General features: G+C 34.9%; 1 protein-coding gene across 1 annotated transcript; it reads left to right on the top strand.

Annotated features, from left to right (window-relative positions):
* The first annotated feature begins 1,879 nt into the window (after positions 1 to 1,879).
* On the top strand, positions 1,880 to 23,100 carry dib (Cytochrome P450 302a1, mitochondrial). The gene is made up of 5 exons (XM_073984725.1): positions 1,880 to 2,501; positions 15,299 to 15,474; positions 15,549 to 16,189; positions 16,251 to 16,451; positions 22,453 to 23,100. Exons 1-5 carry the CDS (start codon positions 2,107 to 2,109, stop codon positions 22,570 to 22,572), a joined length of 1,533 nt encoding a protein of 510 aa, XP_073840826.1. The 5' UTR covers positions 1,880 to 2,106; the 3' UTR covers positions 22,573 to 23,100.
* The last annotated feature ends 3,445 nt before the right edge of the window (positions 23,101 to 26,545 follow it).

Genomic DNA, 26,545 nt, shown 5'->3' with positions numbered 1-26,545 from the left:
AAGTATATATATTCCTGATCAGGATAAAATTCTGAGTCGATCTGTGCACGTCCGTCTGTCCGTCCTTCCGTCCGTCCGTCTGTGGTAATCACTCTAGCATCCACAAAAATAGAGATAGAACGCTGAAATTTTGGGAAAAGGGTGATTTTGTTTGCAGGCAGGTCAAGTTCGATGATGGGCTATATCGGTCCACGTTTTGGTATAGCCCCCATATAACGGTACCCCCGATTTACGGTATTTTGACGTTTTTAGCTACATTTTCAGACCGATTTAGCTATAATTTGACATTTAGGGTTCTTAAGTGTCAATAAACTTATATAACAAAACTTGTGGACATAGGTCCACGGTTTGGTACAACCCACATATAACGGTACCCCCTGATTTACGGTATTTTGACATTTTTAGCTACATTTTCAGACCGATTTAGCTATTTAGGGTTCTTAAGTGTCAATAAACGTATATAACAAAACTAGTGGACATAGGTCCATGTTTTGGAATAGCCCCCATATAACGTTAACGCCCGATTTCAGGTATTTTGACGTTTTAAGTCACATTTCTAGACCGAATTAGCTATAATTTGATATTTAGGGTTCTTAGTGACCAAAAAACTTATATTCGAAAAAATTATGAACATAGGTCCATGTTTTGGTATAGCCTCATATAACGGTACCTTCCCGATTTTCGGTATTTTGAGAATTTTACCTACAAGTTTTAACCGAATTAGCTGTAATTTGAAGATTTGACATTTGAAGTTCTTAGTGGTCACCACACCTCTCCACCAAAAATTGTCAAGAAAGGTCCATGTTTGGATATAGCTCCCATATAACGGTACCTCCCGATTTTCAGTAATTTGGCAATTTTAGTTTTAACCGAACTAACTGTAATTTGACATTTGAAGGTTATAGTGGTCACCACACATCTGCATCAACAATTTACAACATAGCCCCAATATAACGATACCTCCCGATTTTCGGTACTTTGAGGATTTTACTTAAAATGTTTAACCGAACGTAGGTCCAAGTATAGCCCCAAACCAAACCTCCCGATTTTCCGTACCTTAGCTTTATTTTTTGGGCGAACTTTCTGTAATTTGAAATTTAAGAGCCAACAAAAATTCTGCAACAAAAATTGTTCATTTAAGTTCATATTTTCGTATAGCCCACATACCTCCGAACTAGCTGTTAATGACATTTGAAGTTCCCACGTTATGTACCGATTTTAGGCATTTTGAGGATTTTAGCTACAATTTTTAAACGAATTAGGAGTTATTTGACATTAAAGACTCCCATCAAAAACTGTCAACATAGGTCCATGTTTTATTATAACCCCTATATAACGGTACCTCCCAATTTTTAGTCCACCAAAAATTGTCAACATACATAGTTAGATATAGGCACCATAAAAAAGGGCCTCCCGAATGAAGAATTTTATGTACATTATCTGACATTTTAGCGTACCCACGTAAAGTTGGGGACTGGAATGAAAACTAATTATTCCATTTTAGTTCAGAATATTTTATGGTGAAGGGTATGAAAAGTTCGGCCCGGTCGAACTTAACGCTTTTTTACTTGTTTTAATTTTAATGGACGTAAATGGACAATAAATTAGTATTTTAATATTACAAATTATATGTTTGAATTTAACGGCTGTGAAACAACATTATTCGCCGCTCTAAGCTCCACTCACTTCAAATTGATAAGTCTCCATAATATTCTTCCCCTCCACATCCACATGAATATCAGGCAAAAACCAGTCTTGAAAGCTCATAAAAAGCCATAGCTTTCAATTTATTTATTTTGTTTTGATCAGTTGTTTCGCTTACGAATACAACAACAATCGAAATGCTGTTCCAGCTGAGTGAGTATTTTTTTCAACATTTGCTCGTGCGGGGCTATTGTTATCATCATCACCTGCCTTTTGTCAATCAAGATTTGTTAGTCTTTCGTCGAAAACATTAAGAAACAAAACAAAACGGCGAGCGGATCAGCTACCTTTGTTTACCTTTGTCTAAACCACAAACAAAGAAACAAATAAACGAAAAATATTAATTAAAAGGCGGACAACGGGAGTGCAAATAGAACACATAGAAAATTAGATCGTTTTAAAATGCGGCGTTTTCTTTTTAAATCTCCGTGTCTTTGCAATGTGAATCGTGGTTTTAACGTAACACAAAGAAATTTCAAATTTTCCAAACTTTATGAAAATATACCGGGTCCTCGTGGCATTTTCGGTTTGGGAAATCTTTACAAATATCTACCCATTGTGGGCAGTTATACTTGGTTGGAGTTACACAAGGCGGGCTATGACAAATATCAAGAATATGGTCCCATTGTTAGGGAGACCATGGTTCCAGGTCAGGATATTGTCTGGCTTTATGATCCCCAAGATATAGCCAATCTATTGAATTGTAAAGATTATCCCCTGCGTAGAAGTCATTTGGCCTTGGCCAAATATCGCACAGATCGTCCACATATTTATCGTTCCGCCGGTTTATTGCCAACGTAAGTGAATTCAAGTGAAGTAGAAAATTGAAAAGCAATTGCTGAACTATAACATTTATTCGATTGGATATTGATTATCATTGGTTTAAGTACAGTTTTGTTATAAATTCTTACAGTCACTTAAATAAAAAAGAACGTGAAGAAGCCAATATCTAGTGAACTCTTAGTAAACAGAATCTAAGGTCATCCTAGCATGTGAACAAATCCACGTTTATAGTCCACTTTGGTGGCTCCAAAAAGCTTTTAAAAATCCACTTTAATGTCCTCTTTGGTGGCTCCAAAAATATTGTAATAATCTACGGTTATTGTATACTTTGTTGGCTGGAAAAATTCTTTAAAAAATCCACGTTTATTGTATACTTTGGTGGCTGGAAAAATTCTTTAAAAAATCCACGTTTATTGTATACTTTGGTGGCTGGAAAAATTCTTTAAAAAATCCACGTTTATTGTCCTCTTTGGTGGCTGGAAAAATTCTTTAAAAAATCCACGTTTATTGTCCTCTTTGGTGGCTGGAAAAATTCTTTAAAAATCCACGTTTATTGTCCTCTTTGGTGGCTGGAAAAATTCTTTAAAAAATCCACGTTTACTGTCCTCTTTGTGGCTGGAAAAATTCTTTAAAAAATCCACGTTTATTGTCATCTTTGTTGGCTGGAAAGATTCTTTAAAAAATCCACGTTTATTGTCCTCTTTGGGGGCTGGAAAAATTCTTTAAAAAATCCACATTTATTGTCCTCTTTGGTGGCTGGAAAAATTCTTTAAAAAATCCACGTTTATTGTCCTCTTTGGAGGCTGGAAAAATTCTTTAAAAAATCCACGTTTATTGTCCTCTTTGTTGGCTGGAAAAATTCTTTAAAAAATCCACGTTTATTGTCCTCTTTGGTGGCTGGAAAAATTCTTTAAAAAATCCAAGTTTATAGTCCTCTTTGGTGGCTGGAAAAATTCTTTAAAAAATCCAAGTTTATTGTCCTCTTTGGTGGCTGGAAAAATTCTTTAAAAAATCCACGTTTATTGTCCTCTTTGGTGGCTAGAAAAATTCTTTAAAAAATCCACGTTTATTGTCCTCTTTGGTGGCTAGAAAAATTCTTTAAAAAATCCACGTTTATTGTCATCTTTGTTGGCTGGAAAGATTCTTTAAAAAATCCACGTTTATTGTCCTCTTTGGGGGCTGGAAAAATTCTTTAAAAAACCCACATTTATTGTCCTCTTTGGTGGCTGGAAAAATTCTTTAAAAAATCCACGTTTATTGTCCTCTTTGGAGGCTGGAAAAATTCTTTAAAAAATCCACGTTTATTGTCCTCTTTGGTGGCTAGAAAAATTCTTTAAAAAATCCACGTTTATTGTCCTCTTTGGTGGCTAGAAAAATTCTTTAAAAAATCCACGTTTATTGTCATCTTTGTTGGCTGGAAAGATTCTTTAAAAAATCCACGTTTATTGTCCTCTTTGGGGGCTGGAAAAATTCTTTAAAAAACCCACATTTATTGTCCTCTTTGGTGGCTGGAAAAATTCTTTAAAAAATCCACGTTTATTGTCCTCTTTGGAGGCTGGAAAAATTCTTTAAAAAATCCACGTTTATTGTCCTCTTTGTTGGCTGGAAAAATTCTTTAAAAAATCCACGTTTATTGTCCTGTTTGGTGGCTGGAAAAATTCTTTAAAAAATCCAAGTTTATAGTCCTCTTTGGTGGCTGGAAAAATTTTTTAAAAAATCCAAGTTTATTGTCCTCTTTGGTGGCTGGAAAAATTCTTTAAAAAATCCACGTTTATTGTCCTCTTTGGTGGCTAGAAAAATTCTTTAAAAAATCCACGTTTATTGTCCTCTTTGGTGGCTAGAAAAATTCTTTAAAAAATCCACGTTTATTGTCCTCTTTGGTGGCTGGAAATATTCTTTAAAAAATCCACGTTTATTGTCCTCTTTGGTGGCTGGAAAAATTCTTTAAAAAATCCACGTTTATTGTCCTCTTGGTGGCTGGAAAAATTCTTTAAAAAATCCAAGTTTATAGTCCTCTTTGGTGGCAGGAAAAATTCTTTAAAAAATCCACGTTTATTGTCCTCTTTGGTGGCTAGAAAAATTCTTTAAAAAATCCACGTTTATTGTCCTCTTTAGTGGCTAGAAAAATTCTTTAAAAAATCCACGTTTATTGTCCTCTTTGGTGGCTAGAAAAATTCTTTAAAAAATCCACGTTTATTGTCCTCTTTGGTGGCTAGAAAAATTCTTTAAAAAATCCACGTTTATTGTCCTCTTTGGTGGCTAGAAACATTCTTTAAAAAATCCACGTTTATTGTCCTCTTTGGTGGCTAGAAACATTCTTTAAAAAATCCACGTTTATTGTCCTCTTTGGTGGCTGGAAAAATTCTTTAAAAAATCCACGTTTATTGTCCTCTTTGGTGGCTGGAAAAATTCTTTAAAAAATCCAAGTTTATAGTTCTCTTTGGTGGCTGGAAAAATTCTTTAAAAAATCCACGTTTATTGTCCTCTTTGGTGGCTGGAAAAATTCTTTAAAAAATCCACGTTTATTGTCCTCTTTGGTGGCTAGAAAAATTCTTTAAAAAATCCACGTTTATTGTCCTCTTTGGTGGCTGGAAATATTCTTTAAAAAATCCACGTTTATTGTCCTCTTTGGTGGCTGGAAAAATTCTTTAAAAAATCCACGTTTATTGTCCTCTTTGGTGGCTGGAAAAATTCTTTAAAAAATCCACGTTTATTGTCCTCTTTGGTGGCTAGAAAAATTCTTTAAAAAATCTACGTTTATTGTCCTCTTTGATGGCTGGAAATATTCTTTAAAAAATCCACGTTTATTGTCCTCTTTGGTGGCTGGAAAAATTCTTTAAAAAATCCACGTTTATTGTCCTCTTTGGTGGCTGGAAAAATTCTTTAAAAAATCCACGTTTATTGTCCTCTTTGGTGGCTAGAAAAATTCTTTAAAAAATCCACGTTTATTGTCCTCTTTGGTGGCTGGAAAAATTCTTTAAAAAATCCACGTTTTTTGTCCTCTTTGGTGGCTGGAAAAATTCTTTAAAAAATCCACGTTTATTGTCCTCTTTGGTGGCTAGAAAAATTCTTTAAAAAATCCACGTTTATTGTCCTCTTTGGTGGCTAGAAAAATTCTTTAAAAAATCCACGTTTATTGTCCTCTTTGGTGGCTGGAAAAATTCTTTAAAAAATCCATGTTTATTGTCCTCTTTGGTGGCTAGAAAAATTCTTTAAAAAATCCACGTTTATTGTCCTCTTTGGTGGCTTGAAAAATTCTTTAAAAAATCCACGTGTCCTCTTTGGTGGCTAGAAAAATTCTTTAAAAAATCCACGTTTATTGTCCTCTTTGGTGGCTAGAAAAATTCTTTAAAAAATCCACGTTTATTGTCCTCTTTGGTGGCTGGAAAAATTCTTTAAAAAATCCACGTTTATTGTCCTCTTTGGTGGCTAGAAAAATTCTTTAAAAAATCCACGTTTATTGTCCTCTTTGGTGGCTAGAAAAATTCTTTAAAAAATCCACGTTTATTGTCCTCTTTGGTGGCTAGAAAAATTCTTTAAAAAATCCACGTTTATTGTCCTCTTTGGTGGCTGGAAAAATTCTTTAAAAAATCCATGTTTATTGTCCTCTTTGGTGGCTAGAAAAATTCTTTAAAAAATCCACGTTTATTGTCCTCTTTGGTGGCTTGAAAAATTCTTTAAAAAATCCACGTGTCCTCTTTGGTGGCTAGAAAAATTCTTTAAAAAATCCACGTTTATTGTCCTCTTTGGTGGCTAGAAAAATTCTTTAAAAAATCCACGTTTATTGTCCTCTTTGGTGGCTGGAAAAATTCTTTAAAAAATCCAAGTTTATAGTTCTCTTTGGTGGCTGGAAAAATTCTTTAAAAAATCTACGTTTATTGTCCTCTTTGGTGGCTGGAAATATTCTTTAAAAAATCCACGTTTATTGTCCTCTTTGGTGGCTAGAAAAATTCTTTAAAAAATCCACGTTTATTGTCCTCTTTGGTGGCTGGAAAAATTCTTTAAAAAATCCACGTTTATTGTCCTCTTTGGTGGCTGGAAAAATTCTTTAAAAAATCCACGTTTATTGTCCTCTTTGGTGGCTGGAAAAATTCTTTAAAAAATCCACGTTTATTGTCCTCTTTGGAGGCTGGAAAAATTCTTTAAAAAATCCACGTTTATTGTCCTCTTTGTTGGCTGGAAAAATTCTTTAAAAAATCCACGTTTATTGTCCTCTTTGGTGGCTGGAAAAATTCTTTAAAAAATCCAAGTTTATAGTCCTCTTTGGTGGCTGGAAAAATTCTTTAAAAAATCCAAGTTTATTGTCCTCTTTGGTGGCTGGAAAAATTCTTTAAAAAATCCACGTTTATTGTCCTCTTTGGTGGCTAGAAAAATTCTTTAAAAAATCCACGTTTATTGTCCTCTTTGGTGGCTAGAAAAATTCTTTAAAAAATCCAAGTTTATAGTCCTCTTTGGTGGCTGGAAAAATTCTTTAAAAAATCCACGTTTATTGTCCTCTTTGGTGGCTAGAAAAATTCTTTAAAAAATCCACGTTTATTGTCCTCTTTGGTGGCTAGAAAAATTCTTTAAAAAATCCACGTTTATTGTCCTCTTTGGTGGCTGGAAATATTCTTTAAAAAATCCACGTTTATTGTCCTCTTTGGTGGCTGGAAAAATTCTTTAAAAAATCCACGTTTATTGTCCTCTTGGTGGCTGGAAAAATTCTTTAAAAAATCCAAGTTTATAGTCCTCTTTGGTGGCAGGAAAAATTCTTTAAAAAATCCACGTTTATTGTCCTCTTTGGTGGCTAAAAAAATTCTTTAAAAAATCCACGTTTATTGTCCTCTTTAGTGGCTAGAAAAATTCTTTAAAAAATCCACGTTTATTGTCCTCTTTGGTGGCTAGAAAAATTCTTTAAAAAATCCACGTTTATTGTCCTCTTTGGTGGCTAGAAACATTCTTTAAAAAATCCACGTTTATTGTCCTCTTTGGTGGCTGGAAAAATTCTTTAAAAAATCCACGTTTATTGTCCTCTTTGGTGGCTGGAAAAATTCTTTAAAAAATCCAAGTTTATAGTTCTCTTTGGTGGCTGGAAAAATTCTTTAAAAAATCCACGTTTATTGTCCTCTTTGGTGGCTAGAAAAATTCTTTAAAAAATCCACGTTTATTGTCCTCTTTGGTGGCTAGAAAAATTCTTTAAAAAATCTACGTTTATTGTCCTCTTTGGTGGCTGGAAATATTCTTTAAAAAATCCACGTTTATTGTCCTCTTTGGTGACTGGAAAAATTCTTTAAAAAATCCACGTTTATTGTCCTCTTTGGTGGCTGGAAAAATTCTTTAAAAAATCCACGTTTATTGTCCTCTTTGGTGGCTAGAAAAATTCTTTAAAAAATCTACGTTTATTGTCCTCTTTGGTGGCTGGAAAAATTCTTTAAAAAATCCACGTTTATTGTCCTCTTTGGTGGCTGGAAAAATTCTTTAAAAAATCCACGTTTATTGTCCTCTTTGGTGGCTAGAAAAATTCTTTAAAAAATCCACGTTTATTGTCCTCTTTGGTGGCTAGAAAAATTCTTTAAAAAATCCACGTTTATTGTCCTCTTTGGTGGCTAGAAAAATTCTTTAAAAAATCCACGTTTATTGTCCTCTTTGGTGGCTAGAAAAATTCTTTAAAAAATCCACGTTTATTGTCCTCTTTGGTGGCTAGAAAAATTCTTTAAAAAATCCACGTTTATTGTCCTCTTTGGTGGCTGGAAAAATTCTTTAAAAAATCCATGTTTATTGTCCTCTTTGGTGGCTAGAAAAATTCTTTAAAAAATCCACGTTTATTGTCCTCTTTGGTGGCTTGAAAAATTCTTTAAAAAATCCACGTGTCCTCTTTGGTGGCTAGAAAAATTCTTTAAAAAATCCACGTTTATTGTCCTCTTTGGTGGCTAGAAAAATTCTTTAAAAAATCCACGTTTATTGTCCTCTTTGGTGGCTGGAAAAATTCTTTAAAAAATCCAAGTTTATAGTTCTCTTTGGTGGCTGGAAAAATTCTTTAAAAAATCTACGTTTATTGTCCTCTTTGGTGGCTGGAAATATTCTTTAAAAAATCCACGTTTATTGTCCTCTTTGGTGGCTAGAAAAATTCTTTAAAAAATCCACGTTTATTGTCCTCTTTGGTGGCTAGAAAAATTCTTTAAAAAATCCACGTTTATTGTCCTCTTTGGTGGCTAGAAAAATTCTTTAAAAAATCCACGTTTATTGTCCTCTTTGGTGGCTGGAAAAATTCTTTAAAAAATCCATGTTTATTGTCCTCTTTGGTGGCTAGAAAAATTCTTTAAAAAATCCACGTTTATTGTCCTCTTTGGTGGCTTGAAAAATTCTTTAAAAAATCCACGTGTCCTCTTTGGTGGCTAGAAAAATTCTTTAAAAAATCCACGTTTATTGTCCTCTTTGGTGGCTAGAAAAATTCTTTAAAAAATCCACGTTTATTGTCCTCTTTGGTGGCTGGAAAAATTCTTTAAAAAATCCAAGTTTATAGTTCTCTTTGGTGGCTGGAAAAATTCTTTAAAAAATCTACGTTTATTGTCCTCTTTGGTGGCTGGAAATATTCTTTAAAAAATCCACGTTTATTGTCCTCTTTGGTGGCTAGAAAAATTCTTTAAAAAATCCACGTTTATTGTCCTCTTTGGTGGCTGGAAAAATTCTTTAAAAAATCCACGTTTATTGTCCTCTTTGGTGGCTGGAAAAATTCTTTAAAAAATCCACGTTTATTGTCCTCTTTGGTGGCTGGAAAAATTCTTTAAAAAATCCACGTTTATTGTCCTCTTTGGAGGCTGGAAAAATTCTTTAAAAAATCCACGTTTATTGTCCTCTTTGTTGGCTGGAAAAATTCTTTAAAAAATCCACGTTTATTGTCCTCTTTGGTGGCTGGAAAAATTCTTTAAAAAATCCAAGTTTATAGTCCTCTTTGGTGGCTGGAAAAATTCTTTAAAAAATCCAAGTTTATTGTCCTCTTTGGTGGCTGGAAAAATTCTTTAAAAAATCCACGTTTATTGTCCTCTTTGGTGGCTAGAAAAATTCTTTAAAAAATCCACGTTTATTGTCCTCTTTGGTGGCTAGAAAAATTCTTTAAAAAATCCAAGTTTATAGTCCTCTTTGGTGGCTGGAAAAATTCTTTAAAAAATCCACGTTTATTGTCCTCTTTGGTGGCTAGAAAAATTCTTTAAAAAATCCACGTTTATTGTCCTCTTTGGTGGCTAGAAAAATTCTTTAAAAAATCCACGTTTATTGTCCTCTTTGGTGGCTGGAAATATTCTTTAAAAAATCCACGTTTATTGTCCTCTTTGGTGGCTGGAAAAATTCTTTAAAAAATCCACGTTTATTGTCCTCTTGGTGGCTGGAAAAATTCTTTAAAAAATCCAAGTTTATAGTCCTCTTTGGTGGCAGGAAAAATTCTTTAAAAAATCCACGTTTATTGTCCTCTTTGGTGGCTAAAAAAATTCTTTAAAAAATCCACGTTTATTGTCCTCTATAGTGGCTAGAAAAATTCTTTAAAAAATCCACGTTTATTGTCCTCTTTGGTGGCTAGAAAAATTCTTTAAAAAATCCACGTTTATTGTCCTCTTTGGTGGCTAGAAACATTCTTTAAAAAATCCACGTTTATTGTCCTCTTTGGTGGCTGGAAAAATTCTTTAAAAAATCCACGTTTATTGTCCTCTTTGGTGGCTGGAAAAATTCTTTAAAAAATCCAAGTTTATAGTTCTCTTTGGTGGCTGGAAAAATTCTTTAAAAAATCCACGTTTATTGTCCTCTTTGGTGGCTAGAAAAATTCTTTAAAAAATCCACGTTTATTGTCCTCTTTGGTGGCTAGAAAAATTCTTTAAAAAATCTACGTTTATTGTCCTCTTTGGTGGCTGGAAATATTCTTTAAAAAATCCACGTTTATTGTCCTCTTTGGTGACTGGAAAAATTCTTTAAAAAATCCACGTTTATTGTCCTCTTTGGTGGCTGGAAAAATTCTTTAAAAAATCCACGTTTATTGTCCTCTTTGGTGGCTAGAAAAATTCTTTAAAAAATCTACGTTTATTGTCCTCTTTGGTGGCTGGAAAAATTCTTTAAAAAATCCACGTTTATTGTCCTCTTTGGTGGCTGGAAAAATTCTTTAAAAAATCCACGTTTATTGTCCTCTTTGGTGGCTAGAAAAATTCTTTAAAAAATCCACGTTTATTGTCCTCTTTGGTGGCTAGAAAAATTCTTTAAAAAATCCACGTTTATTGTCCTCTTTGGTGGCTAGAAAAATTCTTTAAAAAATCCACGTTTATTGTCCTCTTTGGTGGCTAGAAAAATTCTTTAAAAAATCCACGTTTATTGTCCTCTTTGGTGGCTAGAAAAATTCTTTAAAAAATCCACGTTTATTGTCCTCTTTGGTGGCTGGAAAAATTCTTTAAAAAATCCATGTTTATTGTCCTCTTTGGTGGCTAGAAAAATTCTTTAAAAAATCCACGTTTATTGTCCTCTTTGGTGGCTTGAAAAATTCTTTAAAAAATCCACGTGTCCTCTTTGGTGGCTAGAAAAATTCTTTAAAAAATCCACGTTTATTGTCCTCTTTGGTGGTTAGAAAAATTCTTTAAAAAATCCACGTTTATTGTCCTCTTTGGTGGCTGGAAAAATTCTTTAAAAAATCCAAGTTTATAGTTCTCTTTGGTGGCTGGAAAAATTCTTTAAAAAATCTACGTTTATTGTCCTCTTTGGTGGCTGGAAATATTCTTTAAAAAATCCACGTTTATTGTCCTCTTTGGTGGCTAGAAAAATTCTTTAAAAAATCCACGTTTATTGTCCTCTTTGGTGGCTGGAAAAATTCTTTAAAAAATCCACGTTTATTGTCCTCATTGGTGGCTGGAAAAATTCTTTAAAAAATCCACGTTTATTGTCCTCTTTGGTGGCTGGAAAAATTCTTTAAAAAATCCACGTTTATTGTCCTCTTTGGAGGCTGGAAAAATTCTTTAAAAAATCCACGTTTATTGTCCTCTTTGTTGGCTGGAAAAATTCTTTAAAAAATCCACGTTTATTGTCCTCTTTGGTGGCTGGAAAAATTCTTTAAAAAATCCAAGTTTATAGTCCTCTTTGGTGGCTGGAAAAATTCTTTAAAAAATCCAAGTTTATTGTCCTCTTTGGTGGCTGGAAAAATTCTTTAAAAAATCCACGTTTATTGTCCTCTTTGGTGGCTGGAAATATTCTTTAAAAAATCCACGTTTATTGTCCTCTTTGGTGGCTGGAAAAATTCTTTAAAAAATCCACGTTTATTGTCCTCTTGGTGGCTGGAAAAATTCTTTAAAAAATCCAAGTTTATAGTCCTCTTTGGTGGCAGGAAAAATTCTTTAAAAAATCCACGTTTATTGTCCTCTTTGGTGGCTAAAAAAATTCTTTAAAAAATCCACGTTTATTGTCCTCTTTAGTGGCTAGAAAAATTCTTTAAAAAATCCACGTTTATTGTCCTCTTTGTTGGCTAGAAAAATTCTTTAAAAAATCCACGTTTATTGTCCTCTTTGGTGGCTAGAAAAATTCTTTAAAAAATCCACGTTTATTGTCCTCTTTGGTGGCTAGAAAAATTCTTTAAAAAATCCACGTTTATTGTCCTCTTTGGTGGCTAGAAACATTCTTTAAAAAATCCACGTTTATTGTCCTCTTTGGTGGCTGGAAAAATTCTTTAAAAAATCCACGTTTATTGTCCTCTTTGGTGGCTGGAAAAATTCTTTAAAAAATCCAAGTTTATAGTTCTCTTTGGTGGCTGGAAAAATTCTTTAAAAAATCCACGTTTATTGTCCTCTTTGGTGGCTAGAAAAATTCTTTAAAAAATCCACGTTTATTGTCCTCTTTGGTGGCTAGAAAAATTCTTTAAAAAATCCACGTTTATTGTCCTCTTTGGTGGCTAGAAAAATTCTTTAAAAAATCTACGTTTATTGTCCTCTTTGGTGGCTGGAAATATTCTTTAAAAAATCCACGTTTATTGTCCTCTTTGGTGACTGGAAAAATTCTTTAAAAAATCCACGTTTATTGTCCTCTTTGGTGGCTGGAAAAATTCTTTAAAAAATCCACGTTTATTGTCCTCTTTGGTGGCTAGAAAAATTCTTTAAAAAATCTACGTTTATTGTCCTCTTTGGTGGCTGGAAAAATTCTTTAAAAAATCCACGTTTATTGTCCTCTTTGGTGGCTGGAAAAATTCTTTAAAAAATCCACGTTTATTGTCCTCTTTGGTGGCTAGAAAAATTCTTTAAAAAATCCACGTTTATTGTCCTCTTTGGTGGCTAGAAAAATTCTTTAAAAAATCCACGTTTATTGTCCTCTTTTGTGGCTGGAAAAATTCTTTAAAAAATCCACGTTTATTGTCCTCTTTGGTGGCTGGAAAAAATCTTTAAAAAATCCACGTTTATTGTCCTCTTTGGTGGCTAGAAAAATTCTTTAAAACTTCCACGTTTATTGTCCTCTTTTGTGGCTGGAAAAATTCTTTAAAAAATCCACGTTTATTGTCCTCTTTGGTGGCTGGAAAAAATCTTTAAAAAATCCACGTTTATTGTCCTCGTTGGTGGCTGGAAAAATTCTTTAAAAAATCCACGTTTATTGTCCTCTTTGGTGGCTGGAAAAATTCTTTAAAAAATCCAAGTTTATTGTCCTCTTTGGTGGCTGGAAATTTTTTTTAAAAAATCCACGTTTATTGTCCTCTTTGGTGGCTAGAAAAATTCTTTAAAAAATCCACGTTTATTGTCCTCTTTGGTGGCTGGAAATATTCTTTAAAAAATCCACGTTTATTGTCCTCTTTGGTGGCTGGAAAAATTCTTTAAAAAATCCACGTTTATTGTCCTCTTTTGTGGCTGGAAAAATTCTTTAAAAAATCCACGTTTATTGTCCTCTTTGGTGGCTGGAAATATTCTTTAAAAAATCCACGTTTATTGTCCTCTTTGGTGGCTGGAAAAATTCTTTAAAAAATCCACGTTTATTGTCCTCTTTGGTGGCTGGAAAAATTCTTTAAAAAATCCACGTTTATTGTCCTCTTTGGGGGCTGGAAAAATTCTTTAAAAAATCCACGTGTATTGTCCTCTTTGGGGGCTGGAAAAATTCTTTAAAAAATCCAAGTTTATAGTCCTCTTTGGTGGCTGGAAAAATTCTTTAAAAAATCCACGTTTATTGTCCTCTTTGGTGGCTAGAAAAATTCTTTAAAAAATCCACGTTTATTGTCCTCTTTGGTGGCTGGAAAAATTCTTTAAAAAATCCACGTTTATTGTCCTCTTTGGTGGCTGGAAAAATTCTTTAAAAAATCCACGTTTATTGTCCTCTTTGGTGGCTGGAAAAATTCTTTAAAAAATCCACGTTTATTGTCATCTTTGGTGGCTGGAAAAATTCTTTAAAAATCCACGTTTATTATCCTCTTTGGTGACTGGAAAAATTCTTTAAAAAATCCACGTTTATTGTCCTCTTTGGTGGCTGGATAAATTCTTTAAAAAATCCACGTTTACTGTCCTCTTTGGTGGCTGGAAAAATTCTTTAAAAAATCCACGTTAACTGTCCTCTTTGGTGGCTGGAAAAAATCTTTAAAAAATCCACGTTTATTGTCCTCTTTAGTGGCTGGAAAAATTCTTTAAAAAATCCACGTTAACTGTCCTCTTTGGTGGCTGGAAAAAATCTTTAAAAAATCCACGTTTATTGTCCTCTTTAGTGGCTGGAAAAATTCTTTAAAAAATCCACGTTAACTGTCCTCTTTGGTGGCTGGAAAAAATCTTTAAAAAATCCACGTTTATTGTCCTCTTTAGTGGCTGGAAAAATTCTTTAAAAAATCCACGTTTATTGTCCTCTTTGGTGGCTGGAAAAATTCTTTAAAAATCCACGTTTATTATCCTCTTTGGTGGCTGGAAAAATTCTTTAAAAAATCCACGTTTACTGTCCTCTTTGGTGGCTGGAAAAATTCTTTAAAAATTCCACGTTTATTGTCCTCTTTGGTGGCTGGAAAAATTCTTTAAAAAATCCACGTTTATTGTAATCTTTGGTGGCTGGAAAAATTCTTTAAAAATCCATGTTTATTGTCCTCTTTGGTGGCTGGAAAAATTCTTTAAAAAATCCACGTTTATTGTCCTCTTTGGTGGCTGGAAAAATTCTTTAAAAAATCCACGTTTATTGTCCTCTTTGGTGGCTGGAAAAATTCTTTAAAAAATCCACGTTTATTGTCCTCTTAGGTGGCTGGAAAAATTCTTTAAAAAATCCACGTTTATTGTCCTCTTTGGTGGCTGGAAAAAATTTTTAAAAAATCCACGTTTATTGTCCTCTTTGGTGGCTGGAAAAATTCTTTAAAAAATCCACGTTTATTGTCCTCTTTGTTGGCTGGAAAAATTCTTTAAAAAATCCACGTTTATTGTCCTCTTTGGTGGCTGGAAAAAATCTTTAAAAATCCATGTTTATTGTCCTCTTTGGTGGCTGGAAAAAATCTTTAAAAATCCACGTTCATTGTCCTCTTTGGTGTTGGAAAAATTCTTTAAAAAATCCACGTTTATTGTCCTCTTTGGTGGCTGGAAAATTCTTTAAAAAATCCACGTTTATTGTCATCTTTGGTGGCTGGAAAAATTCTTTAAAAAATCCACGTTTATTGTCCTCTTTGGTGGCTGGAAAAATTCTTCAAAAAATCCACGATTATTGTCCTCTTTGGATGCTCCAAAAATTCTTAAAAAATCCACGTTTATTGTCCTCTTTTGTGGCTCCAAAAAATCGTCTAAAAATTCTCTATGATTGGTTCTAAATCTATGAAAAAATCCAAGTTGTGTCCTTTAGATTCTCCTTCACATATAAATTTTAACATTTTCAGAAATGGCGCTGAATGGTGGCGCCTGAGATCCGAGCTACAAAAAGAAATCAGTGCCCCAAGAAATGTGCGCAGCTATTTATTGGAAATTGATGCGGTTACCAAAGAGTTTTTGGACTACTTGCCAAAATCTGAAAATGTTGACATGTTACCCAGACTGGCCAGGCTAAATTTAGAATGTAAGTATGTAAGTCCAAAGAAACATTTCATAAAACATTTCAGATAACCCATATTTAATACCACCTTCCCTTAGTAACATGTCTGGTTACATTTGGCGAACGTTTAAATTCATTCTCGGATGAAGAACAAGTGCCGAATTCACGTTCCTCCAAACTAATGTGGGCAGCAGAGACAACCAATAGCAACATACTGCCGACGGATCAAGGTCTGGGACTTTGGCGCCACTATGAAACCGGACCCTATAAGAAATTACGCAAAGCCCAAGAATATATGGAAAGTGTGGCTGTCGATTTGGTTTCACAAAAGCTAGCCTTTTTCAAAGATACCTCAGACGATGTGACGGAAAGTCCTTGTTCTTTGAGTAGAACAAGTTTGGTGGAACAATATTTAAAAAATCCAAATTTAGATTTAAATGATGTTGTGGGTATGGCTGCTGATCTGCTGTTGGCCGGTGTGGATACTACATCATATACCACGGCTTTTGCTTTGTATCATATTTCAAGGCATCCGGAGGTACAAAAACGTCTTTATGCAGAAAGTTGTAAGGCGTTACCGAATAGATCATCTCCTCTATTGGGAGAGAGTTTAAATTCTGGTATCCCCTTTACCAGAGCTACGCTGAAGGAGGTATTTCGTTTAAATCCCATTTCAGTGGGTGTTGGACGTATTCTCTCGAATGATATGATATTTAGTGGTTATCTGGTACCCAAGGATGTAAGTTTTGCTATTATTTTGTTTTGTGCGTTTTTATTTATTTAAAGTGTTTTTGTTTTAGACTGTTGTTGTCACCCAAAACATGGTTGCATGCCGCCTGCAGCATAATTTTGAAAATCCTTTGGCGTTTAATCCTGATCGTTGGCTTGGTGAGGCCAAAGGTTTAATTAATCCATATTTGGTATTGCCATTTGGACATGGTATGAGATCGTGTATTGCTCGAAGACTGGCAGAACAAAATATTTTGACGCTGTTGCTAAGGGTAAGTATATTTTTTATACCCTCAGCCTTTAGGCTAGCGAGGGTATATACAGAAATCCTTTTCAGACAATTTGGAGAACATTTAGCATTGTCCGTCTGTCTGTCTGGCTGGTTGGTTGTTGCACCCGATAATAATTCTCTTCTTTGGTTTAGTTCTCGTAATATTTTGTCCAAACTTAGATCAAGTCCGAAGATGGACAATACTGTTCAACTCCTTCGGTTACCTCTCCCACTAAAGTTAAAAAATTTTTACTAAAATCGACCGCACGATAACTCTCGAACGGATCAACCGATTTGTTTATCGCATTATTAAGTCCAAACATAGATCACCTTCGAATATGGGCTAGCAATTTAAAAAATGTCATACCAGTGCAGTTTAGGAACGTTTCCCGGATCGTCATGAAATTTTTTGCAGCAGGTTGTGTTTGCGGTCCCTTCTCCGACGGTACAATTTTCTTTGCAGGCATGTCCATACTTCTTGAGATATTGTCCCAAAAACTCAAATGACCCTGCCGCACCAACTCAAACGGCTGATAAGGACGAAAATGTACGAATTGAGTATCCGATTGTGCCGAAACTTTTTTTATCCAAACGTTCATCGAGTTCTAAGAAGAAAAACATATGCGGGTACCTTCCTCACAAAAGTTCAATATTTTTGCTTAAGGGCTGTTCGAGGATCGTTCGCAATTTTTTACCGAATATATTTCTTGTGGTCCTGTTTACATGCTTGCTTACATAAAGTTAAAAAAAATCCATGGTGACCAACCAAGGCGCCTAGTGGCTATGATAGTTAGATAGTGGCTATAATAGTTATCGGAAACAGTGGTTTACATTAGTTCAACATTTGCGCATCGTAATATTTCTTTAACACTTCAATTTATGGACATGTTAAGAATAGTTTTGACATTTGCAAGGCAGTTAGTCCTCGCGGCTTTTATTACGAAAAAATTATTTTTAAGTGTGGTAAGCCCACACTGACTGGCATAATTACCCTAAAGCTGTAACAATCATACGGCCACCGATCGTGGATCTTAAAGGGAGTGGTCAATTCGGCCCAATCTTTGAACATCGTAATTGTTCTTCCAAACGTTACACATAGAAATATTCGTCGGAGACCCTCTAAAGTATTTATATTCTTGATCAACATAAAATTCTAAGTCGTCCGTCCGCCTGTGGAAATCAAGGTGCAGATCGCAATTTTTTAAGATATTTTGAAGGTTGCGGCCCTAATATCCCACAGAAATGGCTGAAATTTGGTATTGGTATAAAACTTTCCACCAGAAATTTGCAGGTATAGGTACACGCCTTCATATAGGCTCTATAGAACAGTACCTCGTGATTTCCGGTATTTTGAAGGTTGTGGCCCCAATATCTCTGCAAAAAATCGAAATAGCCATGTCTGTCCGTCCGCCTGTTGAAATCAAGATACAGCTCGCAATTTTTTAAGACATTTTGAAGGTTGCGGCCTCAATATCATTTCGTCAACATTAGAGGTATAAAACTTTCCTCCAGAAATTTGTAGGTATAGGTCCACGCCTTCATATAACCGTAGAACAGTACCTCCCGATTTCCGGAGCATAAAACATTCCACCTGAAATTTGTCGGTATAGGTCCTCTTCTTCATATATCCCACATAGAACGGTATCTCTCGACTTTTGATATTTTGAAGGTTCTGGCCTCAATATCCTACCTAGGTGTAGGTCCACACCTTCATATAACCGTAGAACAGTACCTCCCGATTTCCGGTATTTTGAAGGTTGTGGCCTCAATATCCCACAGAAATTTGGTATAAAGTTTACTTTAGTGGTAAATGACTATCCTTCATATAGCCCCCATAGAACGGTATCTCCAGATTTTCGGTATTTTGAAGGTTTTAGGGTCATTATCACACCAAAATGGCGGAAATTTGGTACTTAGTCTTCGTTAGTGGTATACAACTTTCCACCTCCAATTTGTCGGTATAGGTATACATCTTCATATAGCCCCCACAGAACCGTTACTCCCGATTTAGTCTTCATTGGGAGCATAAAACGTTCCACCTGAAATTTGTCGTTATAGGTCCTCTTCTTCATATATCCTACATAAAACGGTATCTCTCGACTTTTGATATTTTGAAGGTTCTGGCCTCAATATCCTACAGAAATGGCTGAAATTTCTTATTAAGTTTACGTTACAACTTTTCACCTGAATTTTGTTGGTATAACTCCACGCCTTCATATACCCCCCATAGAACGGTACCTCCTGATTTTCGGTATTTTGAAGGTTGTGGTCTCAATATCCAATTGAAATGGCTGAAATTTGGTATTTAGCTTACGTTAGGGGTAAAAAACTTTCCACCTGAAATTTGTCGGTATAGGTCCACGTCTCCATATAGCCTCCTTGGACCGGAATCTCCCGATTTTCAGTATCTTGAAGATTGTAGCATCAATTCTCCACCGAAAGTGTTGAAATTTGGTGTATAAAACTTTTCACCTGAAATTTTAAAATATGGGTCCAAGCTTTCACATAGGCCCCATAGAACGTTACCCCCCGATTTCCGGTATTTTGAAGGTTGTGTCCTTAATATCCCACCGAAATGGCTGAAATTTATTACTTAGACTACGTGGGGAATATAAAACTTTCCATCTGAAATTTGTAGGTATGGGTCCACGTCTCCATATAGCTCCCATAGAACGGTACCACCCGATTTTCGGTATTTTGAAGGTTGTGTCCTCAATATTCCACCGATATGGCTTAAATTTGGCCTTTAGTCTTCACTGGGATAAAAAAAGGTTCCAAATGAAATTTGTCGGTATAGGTCTACATCTTCATATAGCCCCCATAGAAAGGTACATCCCGATTTTCGGTATTTTGAAGGTTGTGGAATTAATATCCCATTGAATAGTATTAGTCTTCGTTGGTGGTATTAAACTTTCCACCTGAAATTTGTCGGTATAGGTCCACCCTTAATATAGCCCTCATAGAAAAGTCTTTCCCGACTTTCGGTTGTGGCCTCAATATCCCACCGAAATGTCTGAAAATTGGTATTTACTTTACATTTATGGTATAGAACTTTACCACCGAAACTTCTCGCTATAGGATTACAACTTCATGTAGCCTTCCGATTTTCGGTATTTTGAATGTTGTGACCTCAATATCCCACCGAAATGGCTGAAATTTGTTACTTAGTCTTCGTTGGGGGCATACAAATTTCCACCAGCAATTTGTCGGTATAGGTCCAGGTTTTCATATAGCGCCCACAAACGGTACCTTCCCATTTTCGGAATTTTAAAAGTTATGGCCTCAATATCCCACCGAAATGGCTGAAATTTTTTAGTCTTCTGTGGTAGTATAAAACTTTCCAACTGAAATCTTCATATAGCCCCCATACAACAGTACCTCCGGGTTTTTGGTATTTTGAAGGTTGTGGAGGTATCCCCCCGAAATGGTTGAAATTTGGTATTAAGTCTTCCTTGGGGAATTTTTGACGACTCTAGTCAAATTTTCTACCGAATTGTTTGTTGATTGAAAGTCGATACGTCTGAAGAGCTGCTCAACTAACAGCGAAACCAGGTCCCGTAATTTGGTGACTATGTGGGTTCGAGTCGTTGGCTTTCCTTTTTCACTTGCAAAAAATTTTCGATCATCAAGCTAAACTCTAAACAAGAAAATTAATAAAAATCATTAAGAATGATCTTCGCCCTAACAGGAAAAATTTCAAGAAATTTTGTCTTCCCAAAAGACTGAAAACTTACTTGCAAAAAACTATCCGTTTATATCCAGGTTTAAGTTTAGTCCCCCATGAACCCAAGTTTATTCAATTAGAGGAAGAGCTTTCATAAACGAAATTAAAGTAATGGTTCCTATTTACTTCAATGCAGTTCGTGGTGGAGGGTATGTTCCCAAAAAGGAAATTTAGTTCGGTGTTCCCAAAAGGGGCTTTTTGTAAATTTCAACAATTGATGTTAGAGATCATATTTTTATACCCTCAGCATTTATGCTAACGAGGGTATATACACTTTCATACGGGCAAAATGTGTTCATCGAAATAATGGTTTTAGACCCCAAGTATGTTTGGACGAAATGTGATTCAGACAATTAGGAGTGGATTTAGCCACTCTCGAACGGATCAACCGATTCTGTCCAAAATGTGGCTTTCGTAATATTTTGCCCAAACTTAGTTTAAGTTCGAAGATGGGTTATATCGGTCCACGCCTTCCAGTACCTCCCCCACAAAAGTCCGAAAATGTTCGGAAAATTTGTGCGCACGATAACTCTTGAAGGGAGTAACCGATTTGGCCCATAATTTGTACATCGTAAAATTTCTACCACACTTAGATTACGTTTTACTATGAGCTCAATCGGTTCACTCCTTCGGGTACATTCCACTCAAAATTTCGAAAAAGTTCAGTTTAGGATCTGCTCTCGAATGGTTTTAATTTTTGTTGTAATAACTTGTAATCGCTGCCCTCCATACGACAGTACAAGTTTCATCAGGGGCAAGTCCATACATCCTTAGAAAAGAACATTGTCCGCACGATTACTTTCGAAGGGAGTGACCGATTTGGGCCATACTTTACACGTCCTAATATATCTACCAGATATAGATCAGGTTCGAATATGGACTACATTTGTACACTCCTTCGTGTACCTCCCACACAAAATTTCGGATAAGTTCACTCTAAGACCTGCTCTCGAATCACTTCGATTTTTGTTGAAGAAACTTGAATTCGCTGCCTCCATTACGACGGTAAAAGTTTTTTCAGGGACAAATTCATACTTCTTGAGAAAACAGACCGAAAGGTGCAAAACCCCTATGGCACCACGAACCGATTAACCGATTTGATCCAAATTTTTGGCCTTCGTCATATTTTGTCCAAACTTAGTTTCAGTTCGGTAGTTCCCCCTATAATTTAAAAATGTCACTAAAATGCTACGCAAAATATCTGTTGAACGGGCTGAGGGTATATCTCTGTCGGCAAAGTCGACTGATACTTTTTTACTTGTTCGTTATAAGTCTACGTCTTCGTATAACCCCCATAGAACGGTACCTCCCGATTTTCGGTACTTTGAAGGTTTTAGCCTCAATTTCCCACCGAAAGGGTTGAAAGTTGGTGTTTAGTCTACGTTAGGTGTATACAACTTTCCCGCAACAATTTGTCGGTGTTCATATAGCCAACATAGAACGGTTCCTCCCGATTTTAGGTATTTTGAAAGTTTTAGCCAAGTTATTCAACCGGAGTAACTGAAATTTGGTCTTCACTAAAGGTACAAAACATTATAACAGGTACAAAACATCTCTTGCAAAAATTCAGACAGTATTTGCCCACTTTTTGAGGCTATAAAATGGTAGCCCCCATTTAAGATTTTTTGACGATTTTAGTCACAATTTCTACCGAATTGTTTGTTGATTGAAATTATGTGTTCCCAAAAGATTGAAAACATACTTGCAAAAAACTATCCGTATATATCCAGGTTTAAGTTTAGTACCCCACGAACCCAAGTTTATGTATTCCGAGCGTTTTTGTCAAGTTTTCGAACCGATTAGGTCGAAACCTAAAACATTGCACGTTGCGTGTGCGTACAAAAAAAAAAAAAAAAAAAACAAAAACAAAATACATATATTTGAAATTGAAATACATGTATTTTGTTTTTGTTTTTTTGAACGCACACGCAATGTTTTAGGTTTCAACCTCATATTTAATTTTTATATTATATTTAATTTATTATTGTGTGTTGCCAGAGGTCCAAGGTTGGGAAAGAACAACGATGACGCCCCATATGAGCTCTTCTAATAGGAGTATTATAAGTTAAAATACTCTGCTCCTGCATGCAATTAGAGGAAGAGCTTTCATAACTAATTGTTCCTATTTACTTCGATGGAATTCGTGGTGGAGGGTATAAAAAGTTCGGTATTCCCAAAAGGGGCTTTTTATAAATTTCAACCATTGAAGTTAGAGATCATCTTTATTCACTTTAAATTCAAAGCAATTTTTCTACCATCATCTTCTTCTTCTTTACAGTTAATTCGCAACTTTGAAATTGAATGGAAAGGTGATGATGAGGATATGGACGTCATAACATTGTTGATCAACAAACCCAGCAAACCGGTGACCATACAACTCAAAGAAAGGCCACAGTGATGTTCATCCATAACGGAAATAGAAAATTTATGCCGTTGATTCTCAATAGAAATGCAAAATAAGTTAAGAATTCATTTTTCCACCCTCCCCGGAAATGAAACAAAGACAAACAACCAAAGAAATTGGTGTAATGTAATGTAGATGGCGTTTGGTTCTTTATTTTGTCATCATGTGTATGTAAAAATAGTTTTATTGACAAGAAAAAATACAACTAAAATTACAAGAAAAAATAACTTTACTTGAAATGCAAATGTGCTGTGAATAGAGATTTGATGTATTTTTTCTGCTCGTTTTTTTATGGATGTGCGGATGAATTTGTCTCCATGTCTTTGACAAATTTTTATTGAAATGAAATCAAATAAGAATTGAATGTGATGTTTTTTTTTTGGTTTAGTAATAATAATATGTACATATTCAAATAAGGCAACTACAAAAATGTATGTATAATTGAATTGTTCGTCAGTGATTTTGTTGTTTTATTTTGTTTTAATAAAATATACGACAAGTACAAATCTTAAATAGAATAAATTTACAATTTGTTGGTTTGTATTTTTTTTCTTTTTGCTCGTAAGAAAAAACCAAACTTTAATAAAAAGACAAAAACAATCTCTTCTAGAAGGCCATGTTGTGGAATACAATAGGTTTTCTTTTAATTTCTTTTTTCAAAAAAATACATTTAATATTCGACTATATCTACAAATGTAGTCTTAGAGGTTAGGCTAGGGGATCTTAAGGAAAATAAGTTATATTTAATACACATTTTATTTTAAAATACATATAGTATGCTATATTATATATGTATGTATATAAGTTTATAAATTATATTGTTTATTAAATATTTCTGTATATGTTTTACTAAGTTATTTCTCTTTTTTTTTGTTTAACATACAAACATTATTTGTTCTTAACATTCAGTTTATTATTTTTAATTTTTTTTTTCACACCTTTTCCTACTTTACTAATATTTTTTTTGTTTGATTTATTTAGTTATATGCACGTATATGTTTATTCATTAATATGTATATGTGTATTTTTTCAATGATATAAGTGTTATATATTAAAGTGTTATATATGTATATTTCTTGAATTATGTGTATGTATGTATATTTAAGTAGTGTAAATGCAATGTTATTAACTATTTGACTGTAAGAATCAGCTAACACATGTGTGTATATATAGCGGGGGATATAATTACACAACGTGCGAAGGAAAAGACAATATCAGTCATCGTTCAATATTTCTATAAATAACCCAGAATAGAAAAGCAAGACCATCTCTGCATTAAATATCAACGTTTCTACTTCGCTACTAATAATAATTTGGGATTCCCTTTATGGATCCGAAAAATACTTAGGGAGAAGTTCTATATGTATAGGTGAAATACTCAGACATGGTTTATGAACAGCAGTGAACCTAATCTGCATTAAATTGATATAAATATAGCACCATAGTCGGTCAAAATCACTCAGGTTTGTCTTGACAAATTTTTGCTCCTCTGCATGTCATTGTGGTAACAGGTCTGCTCCCAGAAAAAACTTCCATTAGCAAATAAAAGGTTTATATAGTACTTTTTGAAACCAGTAACCATTAACAAATCAACCTGTAGCAAATACTCTTGAGGCTTTAGTCCTCCCCAGCGTCATAAATAGCTATCCAGTTGCCGATCATCAGCATGGATTCCGTAAGCAGCACAGCACGATAACAGCGCTGCACGCCATTTCCGCATATATCTGTCGAGGACTCAACCAGGAAAGGCCGTGTGATAGAACGGTGATGGTGGCGCTTGAATTATTAAAAGCCTTTGATACTGTCAGGCATTCCACGCTGTTTGAGGACGTCGAACAAACAACCCTCCGGCCAAGTCTGAAACGTTGGATAATTAATTATATGTATGTGTGGACGACAGTCGTATGTGGAATTCAGGAACAAGAAGTCCAAACGACCGCAGAGTGAAACAGGGAGTTCCCCAAGTTGGGGTGATATCTCCGGAACTGTCCAGACGGCACACAGTGTTGCCGCTTCCTTGTAAACGTGGACAAAAATAGAAGGAGTTGACCTAGGTCGATGAATTTTTATACAAGTACTTATGCGGGCATAGGAATGAAAAATTCCCATTTTGGTCCATATCGGTTCAGATTTGGATATATCCCCCATATATATATTTCTCCGATTCTGCTATAACACAGCCAATTTTAATTGAACCGCCTTCAAATTTAATATGCGATATTTGCTTGGGCTTTTGATCAGTTTTACCGATTTTGTTAAAAATCGGATCAGATTTCGATATAGCCCCCACATATATATTTTCCCTATTTTGCTATAACTCAGCCAATTTTAATTGAACCGCCTTCAAATTTGGTATGCGATATTTGCTTGGGCCTCTGATCAGTTTTACCTATTTTGTTAAAAAATCGGATCAGATTTCGATATAGCCCCCACATATATATATTTCCCCGATTTTGCTATAACTTAGCCAATTTTAATTGAACCGCCTTCAAATTTAATATGCGATATTTGCTTGGGCCTCAGTTTTACCGATTTTGTTAAAAATCGGATCAGATTTCGATATAGCCCCCACATATATACATATATTTTTTCCCGATTTTGCTATAACTCAGTATATTTTAATTGTACCGCCTTCAAATTTAACATGTTATGGATCGGATCAGATTTCTATATAGCCCCCATATAATATTCTCCCGATTTTGCTATAACTCAGTCAATTTTAATAGAACAAAAAAATAAAACGAAATAGTCAAATAAAGTGAATTTATCCACTGAGGCAAAACAAGGATTCTTGCTCCTTTCGTAAAAATTGTTTATGATGATATGGTTGTGGCTCCGAGAATCGGATTTTATAGGATGTAAACTTTGCATTTTTTAATTCGAAAGGGATGTCTGTTTCATGTACCAAATGGTCGAAACTGCAATTTGCTGCAATTTTTAGATACACTCCATGAAAGAAGCGAAATTCATGAGTTTTGTATAACACGTTACTGTTTCAGTCAACATAACGGTACTTTATGTATACACATTATATGTAAACTTTTTTTTCATAAATTGCAAGACTATCGACCACTCTTTAATTCCCAATTCAAAAGTTGTGGAATATGTCAATAACTTCTTTAAAAAAATTCCATGAACATGGGTTTCTTTTTTAAATACATTTTAGTAAATGTCACATACGAAAAATGTTCTATGTTTAACGAGCTATAACTTTATAGTAACACCAAATATCGGCAACATCTTTGAGGTTTGTCCTATTTGAAGTGTTCTCAATAAAATAAAACCATAAAATTATAAAAAAGTCAAGAACACATTTTTCGATTTTTGTCCACTGAGGCAACACTGTGCGGCATTGTGATCGTAACGTATGTGGATGATTGTACAGGTACCTACCCTGATGACATCTGTGAGAAACTGCACTCCTATTTAGCTGATCTTAACACCTTTTTCCACGGGAGCAATATGCAGATACCCGCCGCTAAATCTACGGCAACTCTGTTCTTCACATGGACGGCGCAGTATAGAAGAGAGTTGAATGTCGTGGCCGATGGTAGCAGAACCACAAACTGTCCCAAAATTCTAGGGGTCATATTCGAAACTACGTTCACGTCATCCGCGCATGCCGCAGCTATCTGCGACAAACTGAAATGCATAAACAAGATCCTTAAGTCCCTGACCGGCAGCAATTGCAGATAAAGAAACCTTGTTAACCACCATCGTGTCACCTGGTCTGACAAATGGCGTCACCAGGCAACCCATAATTTCTTTTGTTTCAGACCATCTCCCCATAATTGTCTCCATCAGTAGACTGCCCGATTTCATCACCTCTGAACGCCGAACTTTCGTTAATCTTGGGAAAGCTATTTGGCCGAGTTTCAGAGAGTTCACTAAACTCCGCTTCAGAGATCTGTCCAACCTTTCTGATGTTCGGATAGCAGAACGGACGTTTCGAGTCATCATCCCTCGC

Source organism: Musca autumnalis, unplaced genomic scaffold, assembly GCF_047663935.1.
Source record: "Musca autumnalis isolate F117 unplaced genomic scaffold, ASM4766393v1 scaffold_4, whole genome shotgun sequence".
Lineage (NCBI taxonomy): Eukaryota > Metazoa > Arthropoda > Insecta > Diptera > Muscidae > Musca > Musca autumnalis.
This window is presented reverse-complemented; position numbering and strand designations above follow the sequence as displayed.

Bases quoted from the DNA above. Each gene is read 5' to 3' on its own strand.
- dib (XM_073984725.1), top strand. From the start codon at position 2,107: ATGCGGCGTTTTCTTTTTAAATCTCCGTGTCTTTGCAATGTGAATCGT. The intron at 15,475-15,548 runs GTAAGTATGTAA...ACCTTCCCTTAG, and splicing joins GGCCAGGCTAAATTTAGAAT to TAACATGTCTGGTTACATTT. The intron at 16,452-22,452 runs GTAAGTATATTT...TCTTCTTTACAG, and splicing joins TTTTGACGCTGTTGCTAAGG to TTAATTCGCAACTTTGAAAT.